This window comes from Athene noctua, chromosome 19 (assembly GCF_965140245.1).
Source record: "Athene noctua chromosome 19, bAthNoc1.hap1.1, whole genome shotgun sequence".
Classification (NCBI taxonomy): Eukaryota; Metazoa; Chordata; class Aves; order Strigiformes; family Strigidae; genus Athene; species Athene noctua.
In genome coordinates, this window is record NC_134055.1 from 9,451,990 (window position 1) to 9,476,920 (window position 24,931).

The window sequence follows — 24,931 nt, forward strand, 5'->3', positions numbered from 1 at the left end:
GGAGAAAAAGATGAAAGACAGTCATACACACCCTCGCTGTGGAAAGGCCAGAAGGCTGCCAGACAACAGACTCACCCGAGGGACAAGAGCTACTCAGCCGCAGAAGCTGGGATTTACATGTAAAATGCTAACGCAAAAATCCATTAACACTTCCGCCTAGGAAATCCCAGTTGCCAGCACTAGAACTGCGCTTTTCAATCAAGCTTAAATTCACTGAAATGACTGAAAGGAAAAACCTCATGTCTTTGTGTTCCTTTTACGTGCTCCGGGGTTTCTGAGACACTGAAAGGTCTGGCTTAGAAGAAAATCCAAAAGACAGGTCAAATAAAAGCCAGAGTTATTTACAAGTGGAGAAGGGCAGAGAAGAGCCATAAAAAGGCAGCTGGATCAGAGAGGTGGTCTAGTGGCTCAGGGGTACTGATCCTCTGCCTGCAGCTGGTCCTTGCAGCCCTGCTTACATGGTAGTTTTCTTCACCACTGTATTTCTGTGGATGCACACACCACAATAAAACCCCACAGCTTGGATTACACTAATATGAAATAGGATTTGCAGGGACAAGCTTGTTGTAGACAGTGGCGTGCCCCATCACAGCCTACTGCTCTAGAGGAGGCTGCCCTTGGGGCCAAGCCTGCCTTCACCTGGAATTTGAACACATCAACCTGGCCAACGGGCAAGGGCCCCCCCCCCAGGCTCAGCATCCTCGGTTCTGCAGGCAACACAGACCACAACCTGCACCCAGCAGCGGAGGGCTGCAGTTCTCCAAGAGATGCCATCTCTCCCGTTAGACTATCAATTACTTTCGCTCCATTCAGACTGGAAGTAATTTTAAGGACTCCGAGCAAACTGTTCTCCATCTGTGTCAGCATAAAGCTGGCAAAGAAAGTAAAAATCCTCACAGACACTGACAGAAGTAAGACATTTATTTCCCAAAGCAAGCTCTTTCAGTAATGACACCCACAACAGAAAAATAATGATGGCGAGCATCACCAGGAGAAGACCTAAAGCAATTAAGAGAGATTTTAGGTCCTTGGGAAAACTGCTTAAGGGGTCAGGGGCACAGATTGTGCTCTCCTCCATCCCTATGGTTGGGGGGATGGATGAGGAAGATTACAGGAGAATTCAGCAGATGAATGGGTGGCTCCAAGACTGGTGTTACCATCAGGGCTTTGGATTCTTCAATCATGGGCTGGTATACAGGGCACCTGATCTTTTGACATTAGACGGGATGCACCTGTCCCGGAGAGGGAAGGGCATTTTGGGGCGGGAGTTAGCTGGGCTCATAGACAGAGCTTTAAACTAGATTTGAAGGGGGAAAGGGGCAAAACATCGGCCCATCTGAAGTGCATGTATACCAATGCACACAGGTTGGGTAACAAACAGGAGGAGCTTGTAGCCGTGATGGAACAGGAAAATTACGATGTTGTTGCTATTGCAGAAACATGGTGGGATGTCTCCCATGACTGAAGTGTGCCAAATGATGGGTGCAAGCTCTTTAGGAGGGACACACAGGGCAGGAGAGGTGGTGGGGTGGCTCTGTATGTTAAGGACTGTTATAAGGACTTCACAGGTATAGTGAAGACAGGGTTGAGCATCTTTGCATTAGAATCAGGGGGAGGGCCAACAGGGCAGATGGTGTAGTACGAGTCTACTACAGGCCACCCAACCAGGACAGAGAGATGGACGAGATATTTTATAGGCACTGAGGTGAAATCTCACAATCACTTGCCCTTGTTCTTGTGGGTGACTTTAACTTTCCAGACATCTGCTGGAAATACAGCACGGCAGAACGAGACCAGTCCTGGAGATTCCTAGAATGTGTGGGAGACAACTTCCTGACGCAAATGGTGAGTAAACCGACCAGAGAAGGTGCCCTGCTGGATCTCCTCTTTGTAAGCAGAGAAGGGCTGGTGGACGACGTGGAGGTTGGAGGTCAACTAGGGCACAGCGATCATGAAATAATCGAGTTCTCTATTCTTAGAGAGGTCAAGAGAGAGCTAAGCAGGACTGACATCCTGGACTCCAGAAGGGCTGACTTTGTCTTGTTTAGGCATCTGCTTGAAAGGATCCCTTGGGAGACAATCCTGAAGGGTACAGGGGTACAGAAAGGCTGGCGCTCTTTAAGAAGGAAGTGTTAACGGCTCAGGAGCAGGCGGTCCCCAGGTGCTCTAAGAGAAGCCGACGCCAGAGAAGATCACCCTGACTGAACAGGGAGCTTTGGCTGCAAGTCACAGAGAAAAGGAGAGTTTACAGCCTCTGGAAGAAGGGGCTAGCCACACACAATGACTACAGAGAGGCTGGGGGCTATGCAGGGTGGAAATGAGAAGGAGTAAAGCCCACCTAGAAATTAATTTGGCTTCTGCAATCAAGGATAACAAGAAAAGTTTCTATAAGTATGTCAGTAGCAAAAGGAAGTCCAAGGAGAGTCTCCATCCCCTGCTAGATGCAGGAGGAAATTTGGTAACAAGTGATGAGGAGAAGGCTGAGGTGCTTAATGCCTTCTTTGCCTCGGTCTTTAATAGCAACGTTAGTTGTATTGATGAAATCCAGCCTCCACAGCCAGAAGACAGAGACTGGGAGAACGACCCTCCTGCAATCCAGGAGACAGACAGTGACCTGCTGCATCACAGTGACATACACAAGTCTATGGGACCAGATGGGATACACCCGAGGGTGCTGAAGGAGCTGGCTGGGGTGCTCGCCAGGCCACTTTCTATCATTTACGAGCAGTCCTGGCTGACCAGGGAGGTCCCAACTGATTGGAAACTGGCCAATGTGACGCCCATCTATAAGAAGGATCGGAAGGGCGATCCGGGAAATTACAGGCCTGTCAGCTTGACTTCAGTGCCCAGGAAGCTGATGGAGCAGCTCATCCTAAACACCATCATGCAACACATGCGGGACAACCAGATGCTCAGGCCCAGGCAGCATGGGGTTATGAAAGGCAGGTCCTGCTTGACAGACCTGATCTCCTTCGATAACAGAACGACCTGCTTATTGGATGAGGGAAAGGCTGTGGATGTAATTTACCTGGACTTTAGCAAGGCTTTTGACACCGTTTCCCACAGCATTCTTCTGGCAAAAATGGCTGCTCAGGGTTTGGACAATCGCACACTTCGCTGGGTTAAAAACTGGCTGGATGGCCGAGCCCAGAGAGTTGTGGTAAACGGAGTTAAATCCAGTTGGCAGCCGGTCACAAGTGGTGTCCCCCAGGGCTCGGTTTTGGGGCCACTCCTGTTTAACATCTTTATTAATGATCTGGACGAGGGGATCGAGTGCACCCTCAGTCAGTTTGCAGATGACACCCAGTTGGGTGGGAGCGTTGATCTGCTCGAGGGTAGGGAGGCTCTGCAGAGAGATCTGGATAGACTGGAGCCATGGGCTGAGCCTGACTGGAGGAGTTTCAAAAGGCCAAACGCCGGGGGCTGCCCTTGGGCCACAACCACCCCCAGCAGTGCTACAGGCTTGGGGAGGAGTGGCTGGAGAGCTGCCAGTCAGAGAGGGACCTGGGGGGTGACTGACAGCCGGCTGAACAGGAGCCAGCAATGTGCCCAGGTGGCCAAGAAGGCCAATGGCATCCTGGCCTGTGCCAGCACTACCGTGGCCAGAGACAGGAAAGGGATCTTCCCCCTGTACTTGGCGCTGGTGAGGTCGCACCTCGATGAGTGGGTTCAGTTTTGGGCCCCTCACTACAAAAAGGACATAGAGTTACTTGAACATGTCCGGAGAAGGGCTACAAAGCTGGTGCAGGGTCTGGAACACATGTCCTATGAGGAGCGGCTGAGGGAACTGGGATCGTTTAGTCTGGAGAAGAGGAGGCTGAGGGGAGACCTTATCACCCTCTACAACTACCTGAAAGGAAGCTGTAGAGAGCTGGGTTTGAGCCTCTTTAGCCTAGTAGAAAGCGACAGGACAAGAGGGAATGGCCTCAGGTTGCGCCAGGGAAAGTTCAGACTAGATAACAGGAAGCATTTCTTTACAGAACGGGTTGTTAGATGTTGGAATGGGCTGCCCAGGGAGGTGATGGAGTCCCCATCCCTGGAGGTGTTCAAGAGAAGGGTCAATTTAGAGTTTAAAGATATGCTGTAGGTGGGAACTGTGCTAGGCTAACAGTTGGACTAGATAATCTCCAGGGTCCTTTCCAACCTAGATGATTCTGTGGATTCTGTGAGCAAGAGTCTAAGGAAGACTTTTAGCAGAAAAAGTGGGGAGATCAGATAACCTATCTGCAGGAACAGCAACCTTCAAGTAGAATTATTTACTATCTGTAAAGGACTCCATACCCTGGGAGTATCTTTTTTTAATAACAGTTATTTCCTGACCTGGATTGTCCACTCAAGCCCTGTATTAGAAAGCCACCATGTTCTGCTTACTGGAATTCACACTGCAACTTCATCTGACTATCAGTAACTTGCTCATTACTCTCTCCTGATATAGATAGATGTGTTGCAACTCGATTCCACAGCTGTCACTAACCTATAAGGTCTTACAAGCAGCTCTAAGTCTCTTAGGTAAAATGAGAAACAAATATAGGGTGTATGATTAAAAAAAAAAAATTCTTTGCATGTGGGATATAACACCCCATGGGCCATGCACACTCCATTTATTACGCTTACCACAATTAACAGTAATACCAAGAACAAAAACAAAGCAGCCTGATTTGCATAAAATTTTTCTTTGCTATTTGGAAACAAGATATTGCCAGGCTAACAGGCATTACTTGTGGTTAAAGTAGCTTTCAGAGAGGCTATGAAGTTGAGATCCCTAGTTTGCTAAATTGCATACAAATTCACAGTGAGAGACAATCAGTATGGACTGTCAGCTCTTCAGGACAAGAGGAGTTACAGCAGTACTATGAGAAGCAGCCACAGGGAAGGCAACTGTTATTTCATCTTTTTAATACACAAACATTCTGGAATTAAGAAGGTGTTAAAAATAAATTGCATCTTCTCTGCACTGTAGATGAGTGATGCAGACGACTGCATTTAAATTGTGCTGGCTTGACTCTCTCTGTTCTTGCTGCCATCTCTACTTCCCAGAATTGCCCTGATGTTTTGAAGGGTTTGAAACAAATCGTACTGAAGTCAACAGAAAAGTCCCATAGCTCAACACCCAACACCCGAGGGGCTGCTTTTCAGAAGTCTGTAAGCAGTTTTCAGGTGCTCAGGAAACTGGAACTTGCATCTAGTTTGGGGTGCCCAACTAAATTCACTGCAGACCTGCAGAATGAAAAGGGTGGCTTGCCCAGCTGGAGATGGATGATACCACTCGTCTAGCACATCAGTGTTCTAAGGATAAGGATCTATATTAAAAGCAGTGTTTTGCATGAGTCTAGTAACACAAGCACAGTTCCACCACCATAAACGGCCAGAAGCAATCCAGTACATATTAGGTACTCTGCGAACAAACAGCTCCCTACTGAAATGAATACCTTTTAAACAGCTCTCAAAGACCAGGAAGGAACAAGGAAGAGGGTGGGGGTGGGCAGAAACGCCAAAGCAGGAGCAAAGCAGCAGCAGATAATTCATTCCTATAGAAGGCACAGTTTTCTCTAGACGAGGAGCAGAGTTGGCTTTAAGGAAGCTGGATCCAGATAAAGTCTTACTATTTCTCAACACGTGTCTTTCCCCCTCTCTTAAGAAACACTGTTAAAGAAATTTACTCCAACAAGCACAAAAACACCAGCGCTTCTGTATGCAGTATGGTTGAGACAGTCAAGCCTCCTTAAAGACCTGACTCTAATTCTTGCTCAGCTCAGTGTCACTTATTATCCCGAACTCATCACCACTGTCTCAGGGTACTTCCCCACCACACACTATGCAGATGGTATCTCCCGTCAGGCATGGCTCTGATCTTGTCCTCCCACAGCAGGGAGCATACTCAGTGGAGCGTTTGCTTTGGTGGGATTTGTGTTGGCATGTGACATCAATACAAACATGCTGCACTCGGGTAACATAAAAGAAGCTGACTTTGAACTGGGGCTGCTGGCAAGCCTTGAGGAACCGCTCCCAAGGCAGGAAATCCCAAGTCTCTCCAATGGGAATTGGGTCTAAACCTCAAAAGCAGCTTTCCCAAGTATTTGTCATAACTTGTGCTACATAAGGTACCAACCACTCTATGTGGTGGGTTTGTATAGCAGATTAACAGAATAACCGAATCATCTAGGTTGGAAAAGACCCTGAAGATCAACTAGTCCGATCATAAACCTAACACTTGACTGTTCTCAATTCCACCATATCCCTAAGCACTATGTCAACTTGACTCTTAAACGCCTCCAGGGATGGGGACTCTACCACTGTGCTGGACAGCCCATTCCAATGCCAAACCACCCCTTCCGTAAAGAAATACTTCTAATATCCAGTCTAAACCTTCCCTGCTACAACTTGAGGCCATGCCCTCTTGCCCTAATTGCTTTGGTCTGCTCCCTCACTGCGCTATCTGAAAGATGAAATTAGCACTGCCACCCCAATTGCGTAGGTCAATAATGTTACAGGCCTACCGTGATTTCTTTTGGGGAATGTATAAAACACAATCATAAAATTAAAGCAAAAGCTATTATGTAGCAGATGGCAAACTGCAACACATGGCAAACATGCCTTAAAAGGAAAAGTAGTATTTCAGTCATCTGCAGCATCCTTAGGAGAGCCTCAAACACTGATGAGATCACAAAAGGCTTGCACAAGGTTGGCAAGTAACTCCATTTCACACAGCAAGACTGAGGCATAAAGCAGGGGTTTTGCTTCCAGCTATGCCACAGGTCAGTGGTGGTCAGTTAAGGGAAAATCCAGAAGAACTTGTCTAACCACCTGTTCCGTGGATCTCTGCCATGTGCTGTTTGCAAAGGTATCCAACTCTCCCTTCTCCTGCCCTCTGAAAGCATTGCAAACCTAAGTCACATAACCCAATCACTCAATAAGAAAAGCAGAGAGACCACATGACTTTCAATGAACAGCTGCACTTGCATCATTTCCTGACTACGTTGGTTTTCTCCCATTTTCTGCTTTTCTTACTCTGCTCCTTCAGAAACAGCTTTACAGGGACTCTCAGTTCCAGTGACCGCTCAGTAATACCTGTGACAGTTAATCACACCTGCACATCTGAGCTGTCAGCGGACTGGAGCAGATCACTTTCCAAAAAGAAAAAATATGGAGGCAGTTTCCACAGCTGGAACTCCTGTCTCATCTCAAGCCATTAAAGCCATACAGTTCCTGCCTCACCCTACATAGATTCAGCTGGCAGAAATGGTTTTGTCTTATTATGTGAAACATGCTTATTTCAAAAGTCTCTAGCTGTTTCTGGTGGAGAGCACTCTGGGATCCAAAGTTCTTTGCTTCTAGGATTTCTACAAAGGGGAACAGCACACCCCCAGCATCTTATCAATCAAGTGTTTTTCCTTATATCCCTGTATCACAATTGGCAATATCCCAACTACCACAGGATCCAACCTTCGTTCCATCTCTCACTGCACTTCAGAGCATTCCTTCATCTTCACAAAGTACAAAACAAGTTTGTTAGAGCACAAGGAGGTGAATACCTGCAGTAATTCAGTCATACAAGTAGGACAGAGGGCTGGTGGATAGTTAACCACACAGTTCCATGCCTCAGTCTCCCATGTAGGATTTTAGTCTAAGCCCAAGACTCCCCCGAAACCTGCCACACAACAAGAAGTGGTACATGTATATCTAGAGACAAAGTCAGCATCCCAGCCACTGCCCAACTCTGCCTACAGGGGAGATGGCAATATGCCGTGATACGGAGCCAGGCAGTGTTTCTGAAGTCTCCACATTCACACCTGCCTGCAACCTCAGCCTGCCTGCACCTCTGCCCCTTTCACAGGTACCACAGCGGGGGACACGCTTAGCCCAGACTTACATGACAGCAATATCTCGAGTGCAGAGGAGCGTTCTGCCACCAAAGCAGAGCACGTTTCCTAGCTGGAAGTTTGAACACTGTTTAGTATTTATGCATTCCCAGCACGTCCTTCAGCCTATTTCACTGTTCAAAACAAACAGCCCTTCCCCTCCATGGGATCGGTCTGACAGATCCATCACTGCTCTGTGAGGTGGAGAAGCCTGGCCAATCTGCATTTTTTTCCACACACTGCGTTATCTCCACCCTTCCCCTCCACCCCCTAACAGACCAGATGCTGATGGATAAATGTGCAGATTCATGGCTGAATACAGTGCCAAGTGCCTTCTGCAAAACACATACCTCCATCCACCCTGCATGACCTTACAACCCCTGGCACAGCCCAAGGTTGCTAAGGTAAACTCTCCTCCCGAACAGCAAATAGTTCAGCAAAATTTCCATCCTACTGAACATTCACAGTCACCACGAGAAAGCACTTAAGAGGTCTGATCCCACTGACTATGAAAGCTAAAGCTCTGTCCTAGCTCCATGCAGGTCCCAGTGCAGACACAACCTGGCATTTTGCTGCCGTTGTGGCTCCGGTTCCTGTGATGGAGTCACACCCAGAGGGGCCCCAGCGAGGAGCTTGGGGGCCCTACAGGCATGTGTCCATTACCTGAGCCAAAGCACAAGATCTCCCATGTCAACATACAGGTAAGCTGAGAGATTGGGGGGGGAGGGGGGGGGGGGGGGGGGGGGCACAGCCTTCTGCTGCTATTTAGCAGCTAATAACAAACCAACAACCAAATGAAGTATTTTAGTATTCTGTATGCTCACAGCTCCTGTTATTACCGGATGTAAGCACCCTCACCTCACCTGTAATTACTCTTGTATTTCTCCTGAGAGGTAAGAGGTCAGCCAGCACCATTCCCTCCATTTCACAGAGGCTCAGAGAGGCTGAATAACATGACTGAGTCATGCAGATCTAGACAGAGCCAGGAATCAACTCTGAGCTTCCCAAAACCCAGACAAGAAACCCCCAAATACTTCCTTTCATCACAATATTCACTACACAACAGAAAAACCCAAGCTAGAACTCACAGCTAAATCATGGAAGACAAAGAAGGGAGGAGGGAAGAGCATGCCTTTTCACACCAGTTTCCATCTGTCCACAGAGCCAGATCCATTTCCAACTCCATGTAGACACGGTACACAAGCATGCAGGGAGAAGTTCTCACACCACCCACCCGAACAGCACTAAGAGGAAAAAAGGCACTAACAGTCCCTGCTCCCTCCATTTTCTCTCACTAAGTTTCTGATGACTGAAAGTATTAATGTTCAAAACTTTTTTCTTGCATCTCTAGCAGAAACAAGTTGCCAAAAAATGCTCACAAAGGGAAGGGAAACACCAAGTTTCTGCTTGTCCCCACCAAGAGAGCAAGGGAAGGTAGGGGACTAAGCAGACCCACATGCTGAAGGTTATAACTAAAGGGCATTTTTTGCAATGTTTATTTTGGCTGTTATTAGAGGGAGGATCCCAAAAATCCAGAAGCCGTTCCAACAGAAAATTTCAATGCTTTCCCAAGTTTAAAGATACGACTTTTTTTTTTTTTTTTTTCCTCCATAGACCACATGAAAACGCAGCAGGGAAAAAACATACAGGACAGCTGATGAGGGAACAGAGGAGAATGTATTCTCCAAAGAGACATCCAGTATTCTGAAAGGATGTCAAAGATATCAGTTAAATCACTGCTGGCCTCATTTTACAAGCTAAGAGGCTGAGAAAGGGCAATGAATTAAGAATTTATAAAGATGGGCAGATAAAAGTTCAGGCAATCTTCAAGAAAAAAATTGAGGAACAGCTTTTTTAAAAATGTGATGAAGTCACTGTTAATAATTTATCTTCCTACAAATTTAAGATGCCAATAATCAAACAGGATGCCCTTCAGAAATGAAGAGCATGTCTACGCTGAAAGGCTATATAGTATATTCCTCTCTACTTCTACATTCAGAGTAGCTCCAGCTAGTTATTTTAAATCCCTAGATGAACAACACAATAGCAACAAAACCCTCTAATGCCATACAATAAAAGTCTTCAATCATTCAAATGATATGAGTCTTGGAAAAGAGGTCTTGGGTTACCCATACCATCCCTTGCATGGGCCATGCAACCACCTGTTGGTCTACATTCATGCTGTTCTACAGAAACACGGCTGCCTGCCCAGTCCAAGTCTAAGTAACCACCTAAGAGGAAGGAGATATCAGATGCGTCTCAATAGGATTATGTGTATATTTATCTGAAAGTTTCCAGTATTGGTGACTTGGAGTGCTTTGGTCTTGAACTAAACTTAGGTGTCAGAGTCTGTGCATGTTTTACATTCCACGATGCCTTGATCCCATTTTGGTTTCAAACAGCCAACCTGAATGCTATCTGCTCTGCCTGTCCCTTATGACACTGGCAAAACAAGCAAAGGAAAAAACACCAGTAAAGTTGGGCCCTTCCTATGATGTACTTACTGCAGAAGACAAAGGAAAAAAACCCTCAGGAAATTGCTGTGTACAAGCCAAAGAAAGCAGTTTTAACAACAGTTTTCTGAGGGCTGTTTTGTTTCAAAGTTGCTCAGCTGTGAAAAACACATGTTTTCTGGAATATTCCTCAAAATCCCTTCCCACTTCGCCCTGACTCTCAAATTGTAACTGGGAGTTTCAGCATAAGTTGTGAGTTACACAAAGTACCTCGGTTCATGAAGGCACGACAGTCCTTGCAAAAAGGGTGACGTGAAAAGGTTGTTAAACTAGTTATTCAGATCCTGGAGCTTCCTGCTCCAAATCTGTCAGTGAGTTACTAAAAAACTTGAACGGCTTCAAGATCACTCTAACGCCAAGACAGAAAATTTTTAACATATCAGAAAAAAAACCCAAAACACAGGAATATATCAAACGAGGGGAACAAACATCAATGCGCCCCCAATGACAACTTGGAGAGATAAAAGACCAAAGCAAGAGGTGCCTGATAGGAGTCCAAAAGACAGCGTGTAGGCCCTAACAGCAACCCCACAGAGATCCCTCACCAAAACTGTGCAAGAGTTCCATGCATGAAACGGGGAACTCGGGCCCCGGGGTTCTGCCACTGGCCTCACTGCATGACTCAGGGCAGTCTGAGCTCACAGCCACCAGCATCCTGCTTAGATAACATGGGCACAGAGATTGCTACCCAACACACGCGGCTGTTCTGAAGCCAAGTTAAGAAACAGTCTGATCGTCCATGCACAAAGAGGGTCTCTGGGATGTCCCAGGAGACCCAAGTTCGATCCTTGGCTCAGCTCCCAGCCAAGCATATCATCTGTAAAACCGAGTGAACGACTTCAGTAAACTAAACACACTGGCTATGGGGTTTCTGCAAAATACTCTCTTCGTTACATCAACAACTCACTGGTTTGGATCTCCTTTGTAAAGCGCTTTGAGACCTACCGATAAAACAACAGACCTCTTGAAGAGGAAGAAGTCTCTGTCAGATTCAGGTGAGCTCTGTCATTTACAACATGAAGTTGTGTTTATACTGTAAACACAGCCCAGTCATCTAGACCCCCAACATTACAATAAACTTGAACAAAGGTAGCAAGGTTCTGCTTTGTGTAAAGCAACTATTCAGGACTTGAGAGGTCAAAACTGTGCCCAAGCTATTTCTCTGCTTCCTCACATTTGCAGTCCCAGGGCATGTGGGCAAGACTTTCTGCTCAAGTGACCCAGCAAAACAAGCCAACAGCACCAACAGCAAGCAAGGCTCTCACATGAGCATGTCAACTCCAGAGTACCTGCTAGGATATCAAGACTTGCCTTGCTGACAGTAAGGAGACGGCAAACATGAATCCCTCATGACTGTGACATACATTTTATAAGCATGCCTAAACATTTTGGGAACAAATAAGGTCAAGTTAGCTTACGTAAGCACAACAGCTATTGCCTCGCAGCAGCCAGAGCTACTATTTCAGAAAGCTGTCTCTTCATTTAAAGTTCCTGGCCGTTGATTCTCTCTCATATAACTCTTAAGTTCTACACATATAATTCAACGATATCCAAGACTGTAGTTTTCTCATGTTACTTCTTTCCCAGTTCCAGTACATGTAACTGCCTAAAACCATCCCAAGCTCCCTGCTCCTTGCCAAGTGATCTCCAGGTATACAATGCAATCACTGTAGGCAAGACAGGTTAAGAAGGCAGACCCACAAGATAGCATCCTATTCTCTCTCACAGCCTTACACCTGCAACAGCAATCCTGTACTTGAAGAGCTACCAGCACCCTAGCTGCGAACCTGGCAAGGACACAGAGAGCGTAGCAAAGCCTTCGGGTGACAGCTTCCTCATGCACAACGCCACTGCTTCAATTACAAGTGCATGTCAGTACAGCCAGATAAAGAGTTGGCCCTCCCAGGTTATTTCAGACTTCTCCCTGAGTCAAAGAAAGATATGAAATTCTGCATTATCATTTTTCCCTGGAAAACAGCTATTTGTGAAAGATGGTGGCACGAACGGCCAATGACAACAAATGCAGACCTTTCAACTAGAGGTCAGACAATAAAACTGCATTTTCCACAGCACCATGAATTACAGCTCTCAGTCCAGTTCTCATGGGTAAGCACTCACATACCGACATCAACCTACTTACACACTCACCTCTGAAATCCTGGCTGATCTGGAATGGTCTACCAAAACAAGTATCAGATGAAAAGGGACAAGACTGAGCTGCAGGAGAAACTCGCAGTTCTGCAAATGCCCTCCCTACCCTTCAGCTAAGCAGAGGTGCACATGGACATCAGGGACAGTGAAGGCTGCTGTTTAGCCCAAGCTCTTGCCGAACAGTCCAAGCAAACACATCTCAATTTCAACATCAAGTCCGTAACTTCCACCCAACCTGCAGCTTCTCTTTCAGTCAAGTGCAATCTCCACCTAGAGATTCACAGCTAATAAACTCTTCAGTAAGTTATTTTAATGGTAGATTACTCTTGGACAAATACATACTTTCTACACATTCTAATTCTGTTCAGTTTCCAGTCTGACTTCTGCTACAAGGGATTTTTTCCCATTTCCAAAAGAGATCAGTCATGATGTATTGTTCTATTATACCACAGAGCCCCTGCATGTTTTTACAGCTATTCCTCAGATAAGTGAGCGTTTCTGTGCCACCAAAGACACAGAATACCTTTTGCAGCTTTAGAAAAGTTTTGCAGCACAAGTGTCAGCCTTTGGCTATGAATCAAAACTGTTATATGGAATAAAAAATCCTGGATTCCTCATAATTACAGCAACATTTAAAGACACGCAGCTGCCCCAGCTCCAAGAAACCATACCAGCACTATATTAGTGCAAAGAGGGAGCAGGAGGAAGGGAGGCAAAACGGCAAAACACAACACACATATGTCCACCAACAGAGCACTCTGTAAAAAATGTTATGCTGGGGCTTTTTCAGGCCAAAAAGACAACGAGCACCTATATGCCACTGGCAGTTAATAGTATGGAAGGCCCTCTGCCCACAGGGTATACCTTGGACAGCCTAAACAAACTGTCAGTATTTCACAGGCATTTTTCTTTAAACACAGATGACCACAAACACAAGAGACACTGAAGCGGCTTTGGTAGCAAAACTCATTAAAATACTGGAGGGGCTGCAAGATGCTAAACTTTCCCTGACAAGAACAACATAAAGGCATTGTAAATGTTTGTGGTTTCTCAGTGAATCACCAAGTCCTGCAGGTATTCAGCTGCTAGAGAAACATGAAGATGACCAGGTTGGGAGAAGTAGCATGCTTTATACAGCTGGAAAATAAAAATCACACCTAACTCCACCCATTGGATTCCTGATGTAACCATTAAATAAAAGCTATTTAATGAAACCCAGGATTACCTGCTTCCTCAAGAATTATAAACACCACCTCTGAATTACTGGATTTAAACTTACTTAAGATCTTGTCCCTCCTTGACAAAAGAAAACAGAACTGATCATTCTGTTCCAATATGGCAAATTATAGAATGGTCTAAATTACCACCTAACCAGCACTTAAAGTAGTAAAGAATGAAAGCTACACTTAGAAAGGGGTCAATAGTACAGTTACATAGGAACACCAAGACTGGAATCTCCCATGTCATCAAGTTTAGTCACTGCATCATAACATTGATTTGGCTGCTTCATTCTCCCCACATCAATCCACAAAAATATAATGGAATGGTATTTGCTTCTTCAGTCTCCTGTCCCCTAGATCACCTCCTACGTAACAGCTGCATCCAAAAAACTGGCTTCAGGTACAACCTGCACTTGTCAGTGAACCAGGAGCCCTGCCATTTCTGTCACTGTTTTTTCTGTACAAATTGTTTCCCAATGTCTTTTAAGGTTTCCCTGGTAAACAATATTGGCAAGGGAGTCTGGTCCAGAAGGCCTGCAACGCACCAGGAGCCAAAAGGCTACTGCACCTCAGCTCTGTCTCTCTGGCCTTGAAGTTCATTCAAATACAGAACTTTCATAACATTTTCTGAAATTAAGTAAATGTTCACAACATCTTTCCACTCAAAACTTTTTTTTTTTTTTAACCACCTTAAATTGATCTGTATGAGCGTATTCCCTAACACTCAAACTGTGCCTCTTGGATCCATACACAGGCACTGCTGAGTTTTACCAGGCACATTTCTTGCACTCGGTGAAAATACATCTAAACAGTGGTGTACGAGAATGCTGTAATCCTGGTCGACACTACTGGTGCAAGCAGGCACACCACCTGTAAAATCAGTTAAACTGAGCACAGCTGCAAATTCCAACTCCGAAAACAAGCACCACACTAGTAAAAGCAGCACCCATGAGGTGCTATCTATACGCTGAACATGTTGAAGCTTGTTACCTCTGCCACTTGGCTGATGCATTCTCTGATCAATTCCTCCCACTCCTCCTCTGTCATCAAGAGCTTCAGTTCACGAAGCAGCAGAACCTTCTGAAGAAGCAGACAGGCCTGCGCCTGAAATAGAAAGGGGAGAGGAGACGTGAAACTCCACAGTCTCTAGGGAAGGTGTTAGTAATGCAAATACTCTGCTGAAGCAAACAGCTAAGCACTGCATCCAGGGAATGCCGTGTTGCAAATGCTGCACATCCTCACCAACAGGTACGTTGCTCTGTTAGAGAACACCCACCAGATCCTAACAGAGTCACTCCTCAGGAGACAGGGTGGTGGGATCTGGTTGAATGCACACACTTAAAAGAGAAGATCAAAGGGGAGGGGAAGGATCATGCCACTTCTGGATTTAGACATTAATATCCAAAATATGCTTTAGCAGCTGCTCTGAGTGCATCGCTTTCAGTCTCCAAAAGTCTTCAGGCAGCCCTCTTGAGTGACTGTACCCTTTACCGTGCCCTGATATTTGCAGTAGGCACAAAAAAACAAAAATAAAAGCTGGCGAGTTAGTAAATGCTTCATTTCAAAGGAACCCTAGATGGAAACTGCTGTTCCGAACAGCACTCAGGCTCGCCCTGCAGTCAAACTTGGCTCATTAAGCCTCTAAATTAACACGACAATGAAAAGAGTAGCCACTAGAAAAACAACAGTAATCTGCAATCTTCTTACAAGTCCTTTTCTATTCCAGAATTCCTATTTTAAGGCTTCCTTAGGTACAAGAAAACAAAGCAATATACAAAAGCAAATGATAGAAATACACAGAATACACTAATGAGGATTAGTGTAAATAGCTTACAGGATTTAAAGGATAATTTTTTGTAGCAACATTGAGTTAGTGAGGAAATTCTACTCACATACGAAGAAAAAAAACCTGTTGCCTCTACCTGCCATCACACAGACCAAAACTGAATGCAGGTATAAATTAAAAAAAAAAAAGGTAATTACATCAAGAGTTAATCTCACCCAAAACAAGCAAGGGCTGCCGTTTTTTAACCACACATTGCAACTGAAGCCACACTATGGAAAACAACTGAGTTTGTAAAACTTGTTATCAAAGCCACCGTTGAGATCAAAAGTCTGAGAGGCCTCAAGAAAAAAATTCAGCCTGGCAATATCCAACCTGGCCTCCAGATACCCCCCAGGTCCAAAGGAAGCAGCCTGGAAAACAAGCAGCAGGAGGCTAAAAACTGGCCTTATAGTACCCACACTTCTCCTAGAGCATTTTTAAGGAATTGTTTATTGAAGAAATCAAAGTGAGGGAACAGAAAAAAATCCCTGGATCTCCCGAGCGCAATAACCATCCAAAGCCGTAGGCTGTCAAACAGAAGGCTTCACAAGCTCAAGGAGGTCAGTGTTTCCTATACAACATATTCCTGGCTTCTGGAAGGGACAGGGCAGTGACCGCTGGTCCCCCACTACATATTTCCAGCACTCACATTTGTGTTACAACAGAGCAAACGTCACACATCTGTGGAAGCTTACCTCCAGTTTGCACCAGTATGGTCAACAAGAGAATTATCCAAACAGCAAGCTTTCCATCACAAACAGAAATTCTGTTCTTTACTCAAGGGAGAAAATGCAGCAGGGAACCAACAAGACTATGTCAAAAGATTTAGGCTGATTTAATGAGAGCACCCTAATGCCGTATTTGAGGCACGCAAGCTTACACATTTCCTTGTAATTATGGGGAGGCTGTGCCTTCAGAACAAATTACAGCATGTCTGCACGCATGTACCAAATGTAGTGGAAAGTCATTTCAGTGCAATTACAAAGAGAACGTGACCCTCAGAGTAGATGAAAGGCCATAATTCGTTCTGAAAGGCTCAGGCAGGGTCATAAACCTCAAGGCACCATCTCTTCCTTGACAATTACAAAAGCATCCATACTGCACTTGGGTGCAAAAGCACAGAGAAAGCTCTTGTTAAGCTGTCCTGACAGTATCCTCAGGACTACAGATTTACTCAAGAGGTGAACAGAGAACCAGAGGCACAGGGACAAGGGACTGCTCAGGAATCGTACCAGTCAGCAGTGGGTGGAAGCACTGCAAGCCAATGAGAAAAAGAACTGAGAAGAAATCAAAGCCATCCAAAGGAACAAGGAGCTCAGGGGACCTGAGACTCAAATGCTGGACTGACAGAACAGGCCCCAAATAGGACCTAGTCCTCAGTAAGCACTTAGCTTGAAAATTATTTTAAAAGAAAGGAAAAAAAAAACCACTGAATAATCACTTCTGTATGTCATACATGAGGAAGTCAAAACACCCAGTCATCTGAGAATCCTGGCTGGTGCTATCACTCTTTAATAATTTTTGTCACACTCACAGCTTTCACACCTCCAGTCTGTATATTGGATCCAATCAAAGAGAAAATGTGGTTTCAGTTTCACTAATTAAATCATTGCTATTGCTGTACTCAACACAATCCTGTGCTTCCTGACTGTTTTTTAACCCAGTGATAATCTACTACTAAGCATGAACAATTTTTCTCATTTGAAAGAATAAACTATTTACTTGCTGGTTGAAATAAAATTGGGCTTAAGAACATCTCAGAGAGCAAACGTGACACTAATTACAAGGTCCTCAGTGCCCAGTACCATGCTATGTTCAGTTTAAGGTTTTCATATTCACCACAGAGTCAGTGACTCTTCTATTCCTAGAGCTAGTTATTAACACATAGCTCTCATATAGCCTATTTTTCCAGAACAAACTGCACAGTTAAATAGGAAATGTTAAACCATGGCTAATGTCAGTTACTCTTCCCAAGTCAGCCAGAAAAATCAGGAGCAGAATCCAAACTAAAACCCAGTTCTTCAACCCCAGTCCAAGGGTAAACCCGATAAGAAACAGCACTTCCCCCTCCTCCTACTGACTCCATCCCATCTCACCAAGTTCAAACCAGAACAGGAGGGGCACTAAGCTGCTTCTTTAGAAAGAGGTGCAACCATCACACCTCTCTCACATCTATCAACACGCGAAAAAGGGTCACGGATGTCATCAGAAATAATACTGCTTCATAAGTAAATGTGTCACAGAGAGCAATCCAGCAACCAGGACCACAAAGCTGCCACACCACCTGGGAAAGTAACAGTCCTCAGCAACGGCTCTTCAGCCACAAATTCATCTCTCAGGGCTCAGAAGCTCAAACCACTGGCTGGAAAGGCATGAAACAGCTCCCCATAGAACAGTCCCTGGAAGGATTTGCTAAAAGGGTTTTAAATACTCAAAGAGGAATTGCATTCAAGCAATCACACGTTTAAAAAAAAAAAATTAAAGCAGCACTTTACAAGTTTACACTTTGAAGACACAAGCTCTCCCCTTGCCGAGCAGTAGAAAAAACAAACAGTTGTAAAGAAACTTTCCCAAAGCACACATCGCCAAGTCTGATTCCTGTCTACTTTCTTACAGCTTCCTCAGAAGCAGCTGGGATCTGTTCACCAGAGGAGGCACTGACTTTGTGTGCAGTTGACACACAAACAATTCCAACCTCCTCACCAAGACTTTTGCAGCGGAAGGCCACACAGAGATCACCCTTAGGAGGTGACAAGCCAGCTAGTTCAATTTTTTTTGCATCAGAACACTATCAACCCCCATAATTTCTCACAGTCCACCATCTACCCTTAAAATGTTCATGATGTATCGTTTATACATGATACAGAGACCAGCTGCATGTTTTACCATCACATCACAGACCAGGAGCAATACAAAGTTTGGAAAGTACTCCCACAAAATTCAGCACAGATCTGAAACCCAACAACCCAGTTCTGTCCCTCTTCCTCCTGCTCTCCCAAGCATCACTAATTTTTTTTTTTATAACGTCTTACAAGCATTTGGTAATTTTGGAGACTGCCAAAACAATACTGTTCCCAAGAGTATCATAGAAGATTCTTTGCATTTTCTCAGTACCAAATCAAGCCTGCTGTGCTCATGACAGCCCTGTAAGAGAGCCAAGTATTATCAACACTTCACAAATGGACAAAAACAGCAGAAGACCCAAGAGTCCCAGCTACCAAACTCCTGCCCACTTGGGCAGGGAGGATGTCATCCCCACACATGCACAATGCCTGCAATGAGAATGTGCAAGAATAGTCATAAGCAGTTGACAGCCACATTACAGCTTTTTATTAAGTGTGGAAGAGAATGCTGCAGCCCATCCTGCGCCCTAGGAGCCACCCAGTTGCCTAATCAAAACCTTTTCTCCTTAATGTCAGTTTTTAAAAAGAAAGACCATAAAATAGTACATAAATAAATAAAAGTGAAGTCTGTTCAAGCAAGGACAGTAGACACATACATACATTCCTACATATATCTATCAACCATATGACTAAATGAGGCAGAAACGCTCATTATCAATCCACGTGGGCAATGAGAATAAGCAGTAACTAACTGCAGTGCTGACCCTGTGATTTTCTGCCACTTTATTTCTTTCTTAACTACAACTACACAAGATGCCATTCAGTATAAACGGTGAAGATTTCTTTATGAAATAGTAAAGGTGCTCACTGCAGTAACCAAAATGTGCTGCTAGATGTGCTCACCTACCTTGTTTTGATGCTAAAAAGAAGTGCAAGCTGGCAGGGTTGCTGGGTTATACAACCTACCTTTACCCTTTGCAGCGAAGGACAAGGCATGCAGCCTGACTCTTTAAAATGGCAAGCAATGGATCAACCCCTACCAATTCAGTCACTGTTTTCTTAATGAAAGAAAATACCTAGCACAGCCGTAGTAGCCATTTGGGGCAGAAGAGCAGCTCTCCCCAATCATGATCCAGGTGACTCACCATCTGGGTGAGCTGGATGGAAGGGAATGCATCAAGCTCTTTCAGTCACTGCAGTTGTGAAAGAGAAAAGCCAAAAACAAACAAGCCTTTGCAATGAAGTAGAGATTCTGTTTGCAAGGTTGAAGAGATGAAGGCATGTCTTAAATTTGGGGTTGTTTCTCAAAGAGAAACACACTGTTAATAGGAAAACACTTGTTTCTGATGAAAAAAGAAATACTTTTCTCAGTCCCAAGTGTCTCACAGGAGGCAGGCTGGAGGTGGCTTTGCAAGCAAGTGAAAGAAGACACCACACAGACACATCCCCGTAAGAAAAGACTGAAGTCAGCAGTCACCCACTGCCACCATCAGAGGAGCAAGAAACTGAAGGTGTGCCCACCACTGCAGCACACCAAACACCAAGTCTGAGTTTTCACACAGCCATTTTGTCAGATGATCTCAAAAGCTGCTTGCAGGCTACAGATGATTAACCCTTCCAAATTCCCTTACGGCATTTCCACCTTACAGGAGGTGGTAAGTTTAACTGGCTCGCCTGAAGCACATGGCAGGACAGAAATGCCTCATTAGGTCTGGCCCAGGAAAGAATCTGAGCTACATCAGACCTCCCTGCACATTCTAACCGAGGCAGGGGGAGATTAAATGCTTACCAAAGACATCAAGATGGATTTTCCCTACCTTATGCCTATCATTTTTGCATCATGAACACAGTTTTATCAACATCAAGCATGTCATCAGCATGGAAAGAACTTCTTTTTCCCTTCATATAATACATATATAAAAACACTACCTGGAAAATTACAAGTTTGTGCAACTCAGATATATTTTTAGAACTGCAGAAGCATAAGGAGCTTTAGTAGTATCATCATTTCATTGCTCTTGAAAGTCCAAGAGACAAAAATATACAGGTGGTATCACACCACACAGGCTACTGGTATTTCAGAACACTGATGTTTCCCTTCTGGCATACAGACTACAGCAGCAGACCTACAGCATAACCTGACCTGCCAGCATGTATTACACAGCAGCTCTCAGTATGTAATCCTCTGCATTAAGACTATTCTATAACCAGAGGGATATGGCAAAAAATAATTGCACTTCCAGAAATTCTCACCTATCGAGCCTTTAGACTGCGCTCACATGAATCACACAGTTTCGTGTGTGACAAATGCTACCAGGAAAGCTGGGGTAAAAGAACATATGCCAAGAATATGGGAAGTTCTAAACAAGCTTTCTTTGAATTTTAAGAAATAGTCAAACTATGAAATAAATTCCTCAGCATCTGCAATTTGTTACTTTAAAAAAAAAATTAAAAAACCCAAATCACACAACAAAAAACCCCTCCCACAACAGCAACAACAAAAAAACAACCAGAAACCCAAACCCACAGCAAGCTCCACCTTACAGGACTACTGGTTATAGGAGAGTAACTTGTCATTTATTACTACAGGGCAGAATATCCAGAGCACCTCAGCATAAGTCTCTTCTAATTACTGTCGAACTCTATAGGATTTAACAGCAACCTGAAACGCTTTATCACTCACCTAGTAACTGAGGGCTCTCGACCTCGAGGACCTGCTCAGGGAAGCGTCCCGACCAAAGGCTCCTCGAGGAGTTTCCTTGGGCAGCGTCCTGACCCAAGGGGAGAGTCCTCGACTGCTGCATGCTGCTCCGGGGCACGAGCCCAAAACGGCTCCCCCGAGGCAGGAACACAAAATGGCTCCCCCGGGGCACGAGCCCAAAATGGCTCCCCCGGGGCAGGAACACAAAACGGCTCCCCCGGGGCACGAGCCCAAAATGGCTCCCCCGGGGCACGAGCCCAAAATGGCTCCCCCGGGGCACGAGCCCAAAATGGCTCCCCCGGGGCACGAGCCCAAAATGGCTCCCCCGGGGCACGAGCCCAAAATGGCTCCCCCGGGGCACGAGCCCAAAATGGCTCCCCCGGGGGACCCCATTTACACCCAGGGGGAATCTGACCTGTAGTCAATAGCAGCTCCCATTGGCCAAAGGCCCCAATCTCCTCGAGGCCCTGAGAACAAAGGCAATCAGGAGCTGCTGCACTTCAGCAGCCAAGAAGCTCTGCTTTCATTGGACCTGCCACACTGTCAAAGCTTTTGTCAAAAGAAAACAAACAGCATATAAAGCCATAAAGCAAATGCTGATTTATCCCAGTTTCTACTCCCACAGTTAAACTACTCTACATTTACACTGGGTGTGGGATGGAGAGAGATTCCAACAGAGCAGAGGCATGAGTTGCAGGGCTTGCTTTTCATTTCTCTACCACATTTGTTTCATGCCTTTGAGCATTTCTGAGCCTGTAAACTGTAAGACTGATGATAATGGTTTGGCAGGCAGAGTCCAAGTTAGGAACAGCCTAGAAGCTTATTCAAAAGGGCAAACGATGAGAGGGAAAGGGGAATAAGGCCCACAACAACGGTGCTCCCTGCTCTGTACAGCAAACCCACAGCAGGCTGTTCAGAAGCAACCTGCATATTGACACGCAGGTGTGGGGGTTTACGCCCTGCCGGGACCCAAGACCACACCGCCGCTGTCCCTCCCCCACCCTCGGACCAGAGGGGCAGCGAGTGAGACACAAACCCCAGGGCTGAGATAAGGAAAAACTTAATAAAACAGCGTAACAAATAATAAACCCAACACCAACAACGGCAGTCATAACAATGAGCAGAGTAAGAGATATACCGCACGGAGTACAGCAGGTGAGGGCACCCACCACGAACACACACCGTCCCCCAGCTCCTCCTGCGCTTTGGCAAGGGACCCGAGTCACCATGGTATTGAATAACCCGGCTAGAGCTTCCCTCCCACCTGCTGGGGAAACAACCCTATCCTACCTGAACCAGGACAGCAGGTTTCCTAACCTGCCTTGACACATTCTTATCAGAATTATAAAAGACTGAGCACGCTGCAGGCAAGACAGGCTTCTTGGCTGAGAACTGTCATGACAATATTTAACAGAAGACTTAAATTTGTGACTAACTTAAAACTCTGGAATTTCACACAGCCTGCTAACCTCAACAGGACCAAGCTGCAGATTCTCTGGGGGAGGCGAGAAGAGGGAAAATAGGATTCTTTCCAATGTTAAGGGCAAAAATAAAAAAGTTATCCTTCAAGAGCTTTAACAAGTATCGTCACTGAACAAGCATCAAATGCCAATCATTTACTTAAAACATACAAAACTTATTTCAAGGCTTTAGCTGTAAAAAGTGAAAGCCAGAGGTGATTAACAAACATTTGCCAAATCAATTTTCCTTAACCCACAAGCTGTAACTGCAGTATTTCACACATGGTGCGCACATACACCCATTCCATATATGTTTCAAATTCAAGGAGAAGGGGAGGGTGAGGGTAAGGCCAAGCCCTGGCTGTAGCTTAAGAAAACTGGTTTTGAGAGCAAAAATTAATTTTTAACTTCCTTACCACTGCTGAAACAAGGCACACACAAGCCATGGAGCCAAGATTCTCATTTAGCAGCTGTCTAAAAGGTTCCAGAGTAGAAAGCACTAGCACTTTCCGGGATAAGTTGGACTGTCAGGACAACACGGTTGGCATTCGGTTATACTGCCCACACCAAGACACCTGATAACTATTTCTTGGTTTAAAAAATATGCTGCCAGTGCTCAAAGGCAGCATAATAAATTTGACATCTACCTTTACCCTCAAATCTACCCTGCTGTCCTCTCTGATTAAGGGAGTGTCTTTCCTGAACCCTGTTCCTGGCTGCCTCCTCTGTCCTGCCTGGCCCAGAGACACTGCCAGGCTCAAGCAGAGCTTGAAGCCATGTGAGAAAGTCTCCTGTGCAGAGCTCCCATCTGCAGGGCCCGCAGCACATGGGGACATGGGCAGAACCAGCCTGCGTGACGGCGCTGACGCAGCACGGTGCCTAGGCTGTGTCGCCAGGTCTCTGCAGAAAAGCTGCGTTACCCGTCACTAGACAGACTCCTGGTGCCTGCAAGCAGAGTCAGGGAGAGGTCACACTGGCCTGGGAAAGACCATGAAAAGCTCTTCTCGCAATCTTCTAGCTCAGGAGTTGAATTCAATATTGCCTGCTGCAATCCAGTGTCTTCAGACTAATCAATTGGCTCTTTCAAGATGTTCCCTCAGTCAGCCTCGACAAGGTCCAATATTAGCTGAGCAGGATCCAATCTGGCCAGCACAGAATTTGTCCTACCGGATGCCAATTCTCAAGCCTGCAAGTTTGCCCTCCTGCCTCCAGGAACAGACAAGGCACAATAATGCAGCAGAAGTAAATGCTGACCAGAAACCCCCACCCATCAACCACCCCGCCTCTGCTCCCACACCTGCCCTGTGTGCGAAGCACCATGCTCTAGGCCAGACAGGAGTTTCCTCCCAGCCCTCCCTCAGTCTGGCCCTGCCAAAAAACCCCCACCAAATAGGAGATTTATGAGCCCAGGAACAGAATTCTTCTTGCCAAAAACTGATCAAAACAAATGATATTTTACAGCTTAAATTAAAGTTCCTGCAACAAATGGATGAAAAAATTTTGCAAGGCTAGTTAATTACAACATGTAAAGCATTTACATGACACATAAATCACATTTTACAACCTTGGATGAGAAAGGCCATCTTACTCAGCATCCTCCCACTAAACATCCTAGGTCATCAAGCTCTTTCAATTTTCAGTTTTAGAGTAAGCCAACCTGCACTGCAACCCAGCCTCATTCAAAGTAGATTGTACCTGTTCTTCCTTCCTAGTAAAAAAAGCAGAGTTCCACAGATGCAGCAGGATGCTTTCCATCCAGGAACCTGTACACAACTCACAAGAGCTTGCGTATTAGCACATTGAAAATAATTGTCACACATGAGACACATTTTGCTCATTTCATCATCACGTAGATGATCTGTTTAGGCCTTCTTGAGTGCAAAAAATTATCAACAAACTGTTAAGTTTGTGGGGTTTTTATGCTAACTCCTATTTCTGAGCCTCTGAAACAGCGACCATCCCTCTCTGGCTAGTTTCTAAACAAGAAAAACAGTAGTTAGCAAACACCAGGGTTTGTGTGTCCTCTTAAGCTGCTGGAACATACAACCCCAGTAACTCCTCGTGCAGGCCATCCTCCCAGTCACTATCTCAGCAATGGAAAAAATGGAAAAGCAGTCACCTGCCCATCACCTGCTAGGCAGAAGGCAAACTGGGTGTCTCACCTTCATGAGAGAGGCTCAACACCAATGACTTGGGGATGGAGGAAATCTCTTGCTAAAACACTGTAAATGCACAGGATGTGGTGCTGCACTTCAGATCTTGGTCCCCACTTTGGAAGCGCTGCTTTTGGATTTGAGGTTTTACTACCTTTTTTACAGAAAAAAGAACAAAGCTCCTTGGAAGAGAGCAACTGAGACAA

The 24,931-nt window shown here is 45.3% G+C and overlaps 1 protein-coding gene across 1 annotated transcript in view; it reads right to left on the reverse strand.

Annotated features, from left to right (window-relative positions):
- The window catches only part of MYBBP1A (MYB binding protein 1a), a 64,519-nt gene that overhangs the window by 4,191 nt on the left and 35,397 nt on the right, over positions 1-24,931 (reverse strand). The window contains exon 24 of the mRNA XM_074922636.1: positions 14,734-14,847. Coding sequence (XP_074778737.1) covers positions 14,734-14,847 — 114 coding nt within the window. The remainder of the gene's footprint in view (positions 1-14,733; positions 14,848-24,931) is intronic.